At 37.7% G+C, this 12,230-nt stretch overlaps 1 protein-coding gene across 1 annotated transcript in view; it reads right to left on the bottom strand.

The window, feature by feature from the left end:
* Nucleotides 1-12,230, bottom strand: part of OTOG (otogelin) — a gene marked incomplete at both ends in the record, with an annotated part of 89,579 nt that overhangs the window by 44,911 nt on the left and 32,438 nt on the right. The window contains 2 exons of the mRNA XM_084208712.1: nucleotides 203-341; nucleotides 4,479-4,586. Coding sequence (XP_084064838.1) covers nucleotides 203-341; nucleotides 4,479-4,586 — 247 coding nt within the window. The remainder of the gene's footprint in view (nucleotides 1-202; nucleotides 342-4,478; nucleotides 4,587-12,230) is intronic.

Consider the following 12,230-nt stretch of genomic DNA (forward strand, 5'->3'; position numbering starts at 1 on the left):
TATACATATTGTTACATAGTTCAGTTAGCAGAAACCTCAGAGTATGTTTTTGTTATATATGATTCAAAGTCTAAACAAAGCCAACAATGAAAAGCAGGACGTAGGACTCAATAAAATGCACAGACAGGAAGCAAGCACAATGGTAGATTTTAACAGGCAGTTTTAAAGCCAGTTTTAGGGAGGTTTTACACACAAGTCTCACCTTCACCAGGTAAACCTTACAGGTTCCAACAAAGTCGAAGGTGAGCCCATCGAAGGTGCGGTAGTGCCGGTCCCCGTACGCCGTGCACATCGACGGGCAGGGCTGGAAGGTGCACTGGAACGATCCGTGCTGGCAGACGCTGAAAAATGCACCACCAGTTATGGGAATGCCCAGACAAATGATTACAGCATTCACTGAGAGGTAAAGAAACAAAAGCTGTGCAAGTGTGAGGAGCGTGGACAGAAGCGTTTTGAAATGTTGGCTAGAAGCAGGACACGTCAATTAGTTCTCTGGGGGAAAAACGTCTAAGTTTCTTCTTCCATGACAATTTAAGGGGTCCAGAATATACAGGCATCACAACAAGTCTCAAAAACCCCCAAAAATACAACCAAGAAAACCAACAAAACAAAAAACCCACTGCAACGTGATACAATTTATTCTCTAGTGCACACCAATTACATGCCACACAGAGAGAGCCTTCTTTTTCAGCTTCTCACCAAACTTTTTTTCTGTACAAGCTGAATCTTAGAGTCAAAAAGTAGCATGTCCTGTTACTAAAATCCCCATGCATTCTGTTCTTGAATAAGAATTTCACAGAATTACCAAGGAAATGTTACAGTAGCATTATTTTGGTGCTTAGGTTCCTTAAAAGAACCATGTTGTTGGACTTACTCTTTCTTCAGATGCCATCACCCCAAACACCAGCCTAAGAGTTTAGGAGCTTCTGGAATAGTTCAAGTTATGTCTGTGGCCACCTTAAACATCAAAGGGTTCTCACCACACATCTACAGAATGACTGTTCAGACCTTGCTGAATTCCCTTTGCAGCATTAGAGAAGAAGTGCATTCTTTTTGCATAATAGGAGGCTTTGAAGCATTGGATAGTATGCCTCTTTCTGAATCACCCCCTTGCAATCTATGTAACGTTTTCAGAAATGATGTATGTTTTATAAATAATGGATAAAGTTTCACTTCCTGCATCCATGAGCAATCATTAAAATATCATTTCTATGTTCCCAAATGACCCAGACATTTAAATTCTCCTTCATAAAGACAGCAAAGCTAGTGCCTCGGTGTAGCTTTCGTATAGGTATCTTTATAAATGTAGCTTAAACTAAATACAACATGTGACATAATTTTGGTACTTGCCTAAGTTTACTTTAAAAAAAACTATTTTTAATTGCTTTGTTCAATGAATGTTCAATGAGTATTTTACAGCTAAAGTCTGAATGTGACTTACAGAAACACTGGATAAATCTCTAACATTTGACATCTCATATACTGAAGTATGAAGTTTTCTCTCAGCATAAATTTTTGTCAGTGTAACTTTTCCTTCATATTTCTTTCACAGTGCCAGTACACCACTTTTTTCAGAAGGGCAGCAAATATTGAGAAAATCCAGGCAGCTCCAGCTACTGGCAGCATCAGGTTTCCTCCAGTTACCTTAGCAATTAACCTGCACCTACACTGAGCCACTGTCCAGGTTTGCCAAGACTCTGCTTATCCCATCACTGATTTAGTCCACTGCTTGCACTTTGCTTCACTACATGTATCAATACACTAAGCAGATGGCTAAAATAAGTTAAAAATACATGTGAGAAGTGTTTGCTGTACCAAAGCACAAGGAAATAGCAGCAGGACTTGCTAACTGCAGTCACCTCAGAACAGCAGCAAAGGAAGGAACCTCATCAAGCTGATGGAGAGAGAGGCAAACAGAAGAAATTATGTTTGGACTGGAAGGCTAATTCTGCTTCTCATGTTCTCCTGAGACATTAGGTTTTAGTTTCACTCATGTCCTATTCAAATCCCTTTCCATATGCTGATCTCTTAAGGGCCTGTGCAGAAACATTTCTTAGCATGTAAAGCCCAGGGAGATCCTTTATTTTTTTCAGGAACACATTTATAGTCAGAAGGAAGGGATTAAGAGGTACACAATGTCTCTGAAGTCCTCTGCACCAGGCATGTTTCATTCCAAGTGAACTAACTTAGTATAGTAGTGAACTAACTTAAGTAAAACTTACCAGAATCTAGAGAGCCCTAGCTGGAAAAGCTGAGCTATCAGAATCTTCTAAACTTCAAACAGTGTTTTATAAAGCATATTTCCAAGAAGTATTTGTTAAAGAACACAGGAGGCCCAATTCAGCAGCCCCAGAATCTTCTAAACTTCCAACAGTTTCTTATAAAGCGTATTTCCAAGAAGTATTTGTTAAAGAACACAGGAGGCCCAATTCAGCAGCCCACAGAGCATGACCAGAAGTTGCTCAATGGTCTCAGCATGATGACAGCAGAGCAGCACAAGCCCATCTTACCTGGCACAGCACACCATCAAAACGTTGTTCTGACAGCCTTAGCATTAGAACACTTGGTGTTTGATGTTACCACTACACGCTAAATATTTCAGGTACTTGCACTGAAAACAAAACTTGGGAAACCTAGAGCCACAGGTCAGTCAGACCCCAGAGTTTGGTTTGAAAGTTCTCGTCAGTTCACAGGTAGTTCTGCCAACTTACGAAGTTACTTTGTTTGTTTGTTTGCTCAACAGATAGAGCAATATTTATGTTGCTAACACTACACCAAGTATGAGTAAGACACTTATTATCAACACACACCAATTCAAAGCACCAGCCCCACTATATGATGACTTCCATGAGTGCCTAAGTGTGTCTGCACAGAAACACTCTCAAGCTTTGCACCTTTCCCTTAACACATCAGATACACCCCTGCATACCCACTCAGCAGACTCAGATTTTATATGCTTTGTATCATGCAGAGCTTCTTGCAGGCTCCCCTCTATTTGTGAACAACTGATTGCCAAATATCGATTATCACTTAATCTGTCTCTGCTTCTGGACATGGAAGACTACAAAAGCCATGACAACATTAAGGGTTTGTGCATGAATTAATGAGCCTGGCCTCAGGGGGAAAAAAAAAAAAAGCGAAGGCTAAATATTCAGTGTCTTTCTGCCTGCATTGCTGCTGCCTTTGGTGTAGTCTCATACAGGTTAGCTGGGATAAATTAATTCTCTCTGATGCAAGCAATCCCACACCAGGTCCAAATGGAGAGGCCTTTGGAAACAAGGGGGTGAACAACCCGGGTCGCTTTACCTGCCTGCCCAGTGGAGATGCCTTGTAAGTCGCTTCACCAGTCCACCAAAGGGCTACAAATCTCTTCTAGAGCAGCTACTGAGGACCTGACGAGAGGCAGAGGAAGGCAGTCAGCACAAGGCTGGAGGGGGCACGACATCCAGACACGGCAGAGCCTGGTGCTGCTGGGACGAGCCTTCCCTGGGCTGGGCTACCCTGAGCTGTGCTGGCCAGGAGCAGCAGCTCACCAGGGGACACCAGTTACATGCTCCTGGTAAGCCACAAGGAGGGCACAAAAAGAGGGAGCTGCTCTGCTGGGAACCTGGAGGCTACACCTCTACCACAGCATCACGGTGCTCGGCAGTACAGCTGGTTTTTCTCACAAGTAGCACTGCTTGGGGCCAGCCTGCAACATTCAGCCTTGGCCAGAGAGCAAACCAGGCAGGGATTGCCATGAAACGAGCTTGTGTCAGGATCAGGTAGGTGGGTGCACTTTCACACTCCTGTGAAGCTGATTAAAATGGCAGTAAAGCACATCCTACTGAGAGTGCTCAAGGAAACCTGGCAGGGTGTGTGCTGCATTCACAACACTGGACAGCAAAAGAAAAAAAGGAATCGGTGTCTGCCTATGTTCAAATGATCCTATCAACCCTTTCCTGCTGGAATTCTCCCTTTGAACGCTGATTGATTCATCAGTTACCCACGCACACAAAATCAGTGACCAATCTGTCAGTTTCTTTGCTCAGTACTTGATGTATCTCAGTACTTCCCTTAACATAGATGTGGATGCAGATTTAAGAACACAGGGCTACATTCTGGTCTCTAGACTGCTCAAATTCAGTGCTAAATGTGAAACTGAATAAGTAAAACTTTCAAAAATGTCACTCAGGCATAATGCTTAAGGGATTTTACCTGTGCTTTAGGAATACTAGCCATGACCTTGAAAACAATTTAAAAAAAAAACATTCTGAATTGATATTTTAAAAAACTAAAAAGACGCCAAATTACTATTCTTTTGTTATGTAAAGCACTTTGAAACAAACAGCTCTTTGAAGAAACGTAACTACGAAGTCAAAGTAGATGATTTTGATAATCTGCTGCGAAATTTACAAATAAAACACACGAATGAAAAATAATCAACCGACAAACACACAACTAAAATGAACTCATCACTTCAATAGATCTCCACTTACCATGTATAACAGGAAGAAATTACTTTGTCGCCTGGAAAATATTCCTTTCCTTTCCATGAGCATGGACATTCCTCTGCATCCAAGCACATATCCCCATGTTTCACAAGACTATCAAATAAAAAGAACAAAAAATACTCATCCAGCAGCAGTATAGCTGATATCCAGATACAAAAATATTTTCCTAAACTTTAAAGTTACTACCAGTTTTGTTATTGAGACACAAATAATATTTAAGGTCTTCTGAAACTGAAAAGGCACCATTTTGTTAATGATTGTGTATGAGCAATTTGGTATCTTCCTTTCACAGGTACCTGAATATTTTCTCTTTATTAAGTGCCAGCACTTTGGGTACTAACCTTTTAATCACTAACCCTCTAAGACTGACCCATGAATATACAAATTTTAAGGTCAGGGAAACTACAAATTTCTAGAAATCCTCTAAATTGCAGCAAATTTCTTGCAACTCAGCCATTTAAACTGCATTTGACTCAAGCCAAAAGATAATCCATGAGATGCAGGAGCCATCACAGCCCTTTGTTCTAGTGGTATTTACTCTTACTCTCCAAAATTTCTGACATATTTAGTCTAAGGACTTTAAATGAGATTTTTTCTTGTCCTATTATTTTCTTTCACTGATTTAAAAAGTTTCATTTCACTGCAGTTTTTCTATAGTTGTAGTTACACCTCTTGCTCCATGAAAAACTTAATATCAAAAGAGCTATTCTGGCTACATGAAATTACTGCATTAATTAATATTTATTTCTGCACCTTTATGCAAGCAATTACAAATATACTCAATTAAAGTGGCAGAAGTATCCTCACAGTCTTCAAGGGATATTTTCATCATGCCATAGCTAACCATATGCATAGCTGTTTACAGTTCAACTAATGCTGCGAATTTGTGTTTAGACAGAACTCCTAGACAAGCAGATAAAATTGGAAAATTATTAAAGAAAAAAGAAAGTGAAAAAGATTGCTGTTACAGAGGAATTCTTGCCCAGAAGGAATAAATTGAGCAACCAATCCTAATTTTAAAGTAAAATGGTGGTGGCTTTTTGATAATATTCAGAAAAATCTGAAATTAGGTAAAGAGACAAAGAGAGATCTCAAGCAGATTCTACAAATAAAGGTCATGAAATACACCAGAAGCACAGATTTATTTTATTAAATAATCCATCATTCCAATGAGCCCAGGAAAGTTGCATTTCTTCCAAAAACCAATTCATTTTATTACAAATATTGTCAAGGTACTGGATAAGCAATGCAATAGCAATATGGCACCTGAGTGTCCACTAACAGAAAGAACAGCTGTGATGACAAATCCATCTCTCAAATGAAAGCTGTGAAACTTGAACTCTTGACAAGCTGCAGCAGTGTCTTTCACTCCAACTGCTGCAGCTCCAAAGTTGTTTTGATCCTGCCCCATTCCATACAACACAAGAACCCAGAGTAGTTAACATGCCAGCTCCATCGTGAAAGGATTCCTTACAGGCACCATGCAGTCTAGGATTATCCTTGTTTCTAATGTTTGAAATGTATTTGTATTGACAAATAAACAGTCTCTTCAAATAGCAGTTTTGGGCAGAGAGGTTTTTTTTTCCTTCAAGGTAAGTTTGTTTGGAATCCCAGTACATCACTCTAGTAATACAAATTTTGTACAGGTTTTTTCTGTGTTCCTAAAAGATTTATTGCTCCTGATGTTTAGCACTGTCATTATGGATAAAATGTGATAAGTGTGAGGCACATCCATGGCAAACAGGGTAACAGTAATATTTTGTTTCCCTGCTATACAAAAGGAAACATTTCATAATTGAATTTATCCCAGGACATTTCATTTGCTCATATTGATCAGCTGGTCATTTGTGTTTTCTGAATTGCATTGTACAAATTTATAATTTGTATTTTACTTGGACTCTTCTTCAGTGTGCTATGTATCAGACAGAAATTTACATCTCTGTGAGGCTTGAATGGGAAGGGGCAGAACACCATAAACCCTCCTCCCCAATTTTCCTCCAGGGTAGGTGAAGTGTTCTTTGTAATCCATACTTATTTCAAGCATTGTGTCACTTGGAGACAATCAACTGTGAGACTGAAATTCCCACTGGTTTAAAGCTGCTCAGAACTGAACAGGGCACATTCAGACACAAAGAGATCACACTGACAAGGTAACACTAAATGCAGGTTTTTCCTTGTGTTATTACACTGGATTAAAAAAAAGGTGATAACAGCTTTCTCTCTTGTAAAGCCAAGCAAATGGATAGATTTCAATGATCTAAGAATTCACCACAAATGCCCTACAGAGAGGCCTTGCACAGCTCCTCTTTGAAGTATCAGACATTTTTCTGGATGCTTATACTTACTGTCCAGCCTACAATGAACTGCAAAGACACAAGGACAACTATCCCACTTCAGCCATTCACTTTCTTTACTATCTCACTATATCTAGAGCTTCCTGCATTCACACACATAGAAATATGTAAATAATCTTGGTAAAGACACCATTACAAGTAATGTCACCTGTGACTCATCAAACACTTCTTTACTTCTGCAAAGATCCCAAATCTGGACCAAAGCAATAAAAAAAATACAAACCCAAAAATAACCCCACTCTCCCAGGTTCCAGCAGCGCAGTTTTCAACACTCTGTGTCTTGCACAAGCTCCTTCCCCTCTCTCCTGCAAGGGCCCACCCTCAAATGATTTATGCAGCCACAAGCACTTTTGCTGCAACATTAAATTTGCTCTCTGAAGGGTTTCACAGATCATACTACAAAGGTATGCAATTTAAGTTTAAGGGAAGCAAAAAATGAAGAAAATAATCATATCAGGGAGCATTTGACTTGTCTAACCAGAAAACAAGGTAAATTTTGAGATAAAATGCAACACTAGTAACATTACTGTAGCCCATAATGCCCTCATTAGGGTTCACTCACTGTCTAGACAAGGAGAGTCAATATATTGTGGCTGTTTTCTTTTTCATTTGGGGAGCTTCTTGAAATCTCCTCTTCCTCTTTCCCCTGGTTTATTATACCAAAATATTAAGTAATTTTGTAGAATGCTGGGAAGGTTTTCATTATTCTCACTGTACCTTTCCATCTTTCCACGTTAACACATTATTTTGATGCTTTAACTGAGATAGTCATTTTCTTTTGAAGCCTCACCCTGGATTGGAAACTTTCCTGCAGTCAGCCCTATCACCAGCACCACAATATCACAAAGTAAGTCTCTGAAGTCTTCCTTTGAACTAAGTGACAGAATTCAATATTTCTCTTAAAAACAATTCAGAAAGCAGAGGGTCATATGAAAAGGTGCTCCACAACCTGAATGATACTGGTGAAGTTTTACTGTCAATTAATACAAATACAAGGAAAAAAAAGAATAGCGATTTATTTGCAGCTGGTATAAACTAGAAAGGGGGAAACCAAGAAGGTTTGTAAGAATTGCAAGAGAAAATAAGGAACTCAAAAATATATTAAGGAAATTTGCAAGTCTGTAAAGCAGAAAAGGATGGAAAAGAACTGGATTGTCTTGCAAGGGCACTGCAACAGAGGTTTTCTTTGCAAATGAGCTCCTGCACTTTAAGCATGCTGTGCCTATTGCCATCAAGAATTGACCGTACAAAATCTGTTGTGGATAAACATTGGTTCCTGAAAAACCCAAACACAGGAACATTGATGCAGTCTTTGTAAGAGAATTGTATTTTCTTGAGGAAATAGTCAAGTGCATAGCCATGATGGTATCCCCACGGGGTTAATCCTTATTTGCCTGGAAAACATTACATCTCAACAGACCTCTCCAAAGCCCTGCCTAAACAAAAAGATTAAAAATACTTAGCCTAATAACAGCAGCAGGGCCATCCAGAAGACTGAGGTTTGGACAGAAAACAGGTTTTATTTTCACACTGATAATAATAGTAAATTCTGAGTTTAAACTCAGGAACAGTAGGTCTTCTGAAAAAATATACTAAACACACACCAAAAGCATAGGATTTTTATTCAATCTAAGGAGACTTATTTTAAGACATAACATGGTAAATCTAGTTACATTAATCAAGAGTCGTTTTCTAAAAATATTTAAAACTTATCTATATTCTTCCCATCTTAATTCTTCATTAATATAGTTGTTTTGTCTATAGGCAAGGGAAAATGTCACTGAAACAAGGAGAAAATTACAGCCAGTTTTATAAGCATGATTAGGAACAGAATTTTGGCTATGATTTAGAGTTTAAAAAAAAAGTAATGAAAATTTTGAAAATGAAGTTTCAAAATATTGCAAAGTTAGCAGAGACTGCTTGATCAGGGTTAACTGTATAGTGGTTGGTTTAACACAGCTTTATGGAGGGAACAAAAACATAAAAGGGAAAAAAGGATGAAGCTCTAATAGGCAGATGTAACGGAAACAATAAAACATTAATTGCATTTGGGACAATATGTATTTCAAGCTATTGAAATAACTCTCAGAAGTTGCATTTATTATTCATATTTAGAGGCTGGTGGGCCTTGGTTTTTCCAGCAAGATGGAATTATGAAATAGACATGGAAATTGCTAAATATTTCAGCTAATGGAAATAGGAATGGATAACATAATCTAAAATAAATACTGATGTATGTCATTAAACAGTCAGAGTCAGTCCACATGAAAGCAGCTATACTCAAAAATCTGATAGGGCTCTTGTTAGAATCATCAAACCATTTAGGTTGGAAAATACCTCTAAGCTAATTAACTTCAACCACTGTAATACCCCCACAAAACTATATATATTGCAAATACAGCGCAAGTTTTATGCTGCACACACCACAAAGTACAGATCAGTTAAATCCAACCTATGCTGCAGTCAAGGGGTAAAATCCTGTCAAAGAGGGAAGTGGGAAAACACAAGTAATTCCTTCAGGAAAGTGTCTGCTTTTCTTGACAGCAACACTAAGAGCAGGCTGTAAGCAGCAATGAACAGAAGCTGTTTTGGAGATCATCACTGGTCTGACTGGAGACCAGGGAAAACCAATGGAAGAGGACAGACACAAACCAGCCTGTGTTCATTTGGAGCAAACATGTCACACAGCATCCAGAAATGCAGGAAGGTACTACTGTTTATTCCCCTCCTTTTCCTTTACTGTCTTTTCTCCTTGTTTCTTCTGCAGTCTGATAAGGATTCTGTCTCCATGTCAAATCATCCACTTTTGGTATAGTCAAGGAGGAAAAACAATTTGATTCTTAGAAATTCAGAAGCAGAAAATGTAATTCAAATATTGTGCTTTAAAAAATACGCACTGAAAGTGTATTTTTGAAATGCAACATAGAAATATAGAATATTTCCTTTTAAATGGTGACAGATGAAAACCAGTAAGAAAAAATATAAATAAAGTCTTAAAAATTACTTAATATGTCAGGCAAAGTAGGGTGAATCAATATTAGGATGTGAGTTCCAGGAGAATTAATGTTTGATTTCAACAGCTTCTAAAATAGGCACAAAGTATATCATCAATTTTTGTACCATAAAAACTGTAACCCATAGAATGATCTCCTGCAAATTTAGATATTTACTTAAGCATGGTTACTTGCATCTGATTTACTCGCTGTAGAGGAAAAATAATGAAGCACAGCTGCACTGTAGGCACAAAAAAAAGAAGGAATGCTGAAGTAATGAAGTATTTGAATGAATGAATGAATATTTGAATGAATCTAGTATTTTTCAGATACTACAAAAATGGAGTGCAAAACAAAAATATTGCTCCCTTGAAATCTTAACATCACTTCTGTGAAAACAAGAGGTTCCTTTTGTTAATTACCTTTCAGGGTATCACTGTGGAATAAACACCCCTCTAAACAGATCAGAAAGGTCCTTCTGTCTCAAAAAATTGTAGCTTCCTGCATTCCTACAAACAGGTTTCTTAGTTGTGACATGTCCACTTTACTTCACTCACTTTTAAAATTATTTTACCTAAATCAACTAGTCAAACTCATTAAACTGATTTCATTGCTACTAAAATCAGCTTAGCTTACATGTAATGAATCAAGATAAACTGATGCAAGATCTCAAACAGGAACAAAAGCATGAATTAAGGAATGAAACTTATTATTTCAGGTAAAGGACTAATGTTAAGATCAAAGAAATTCCATGGCTGTTTTACCCTTTTAAAGTGGACAATGTCACCTCAGTTTTCTATTTCACCACTAAGAACTGATAGCCTAGAAAAGGGATTTCCAAGTTGCATAAATTCACAGTGCTTTTGAATCCTGCACTGCTTGAAAGGACATGAACACAGGATGAGGCACCATATAAAGGTAACTGTACTTTACCCATTTTTCTCTTCCAAAAGTTTAATTAAAATTTTTTCATTACTGTGGTGTACAGGCTGACTACGTTGCTCAATCTGCAGCATGAATCATTGTAGTGTGAATTCAGCGAATGACTTAAAACATTAGGGCTCTTCATATCCAACTTCTATCCAGCTTCTATCAAATGCATCTCTCACTAAAATTCCTAAACAATTAAGACTCATTATCTACATAAAAAACCTGCATAGTTAATACGTAGCATAAGTCTCTCACTTTTCCAAAAGCACACCAGAAAACCACACACCTTTAGGATCATAATTTTTCCTAAAGCAACCTCAAATAAAAACATAAATTAGTAAGCTATATAGTTTTGACAAGTTTGTAAGACTTAATACTTCATCAGTACAGACTGACATTCCTAATTCAAACCTTAGGCTTGTAACACTGTTGCCTAGTTCTGCCTTAAGCGGCACTGAGGTAAAATCCTGAAACATAAAAAAAAACCTCTCCCTTTGCACATCCTCAAAAACAAACAACCAAAACAAACAACCAAAACAAAAAAACAACCAACAAAACAAAACCAAATAATTTTGTACTAGTATCTCTACAGGCAATATACTGTAGAAAACAATTCAGTTCGCCAAAGTTACAATAAAGACAAATCATCTTAGTCTTGCATTTTTGTCCCTAGGAAATCCTAACACTTCACCTCTTACAACCATAAAACCATATTATAAGAGTTTTGGGATCACCAACACTTGATGCTGAGTCTTCTAATGCTAAAAAAAGAAACCAAAACCAACAAACTAATTGCTTACATTCTAGACCTAAATTCCACCAGGAAGCAGTAGAGATCACAAGCTCAGAGGTTATGCACAGCAAAACAGCAGAGAATAAAAAAGTTTATATGGCTGGCAGCTCAGATCATATAGTGCTGCTGAAGGTAGTCTTGAAGTATGCCAGCCTGGTCCAAGAGGGTGAATTTTTGCAATTCTGAACATATCTGCCTCCAGTTAATTTCAAAGTCTACCTCAGCACTTTGCAATATGGCACCATACTGTGAGTTCCACTAATTACAGGTTCCATTTCACATGAACCATTTCATGTTTTCAAGTATTAAAGTAAAATCTCAAAATCCTGAGCAGCGATATTTTATCATGAGATAGAAATACCTACACATCACTCAGTATGAGTGCACAGACTTCAGCTGAGCTATTTCAAGAGTTCAAATGATTTCAGAGTTATAACACCAAAAAACTTCTAAGGTTATGTGCTTAGGAAATTAAATTCCATCAAGATTAGCATAACTTTAACACATTATTGTTATTTTTATAATCCAAATTCTGTCAACAATACAGAGCTTGATTCTACAACAGCTCATCTGTACATCATCAGCATAAATCCCCATGACTTAAGAGATTCTTTTGAGGGGAAAAAATACTAAAAATTATGCCTATGAATAAAACTTCTCTCCCTCA

This window comes from Fringilla coelebs (genome assembly GCF_963513975.1).
Source record: "Fringilla coelebs genome assembly, chromosome: 6".
NCBI classification, from domain to species: Eukaryota; Metazoa; Chordata; class Aves; order Passeriformes; family Fringillidae; genus Fringilla; species Fringilla coelebs.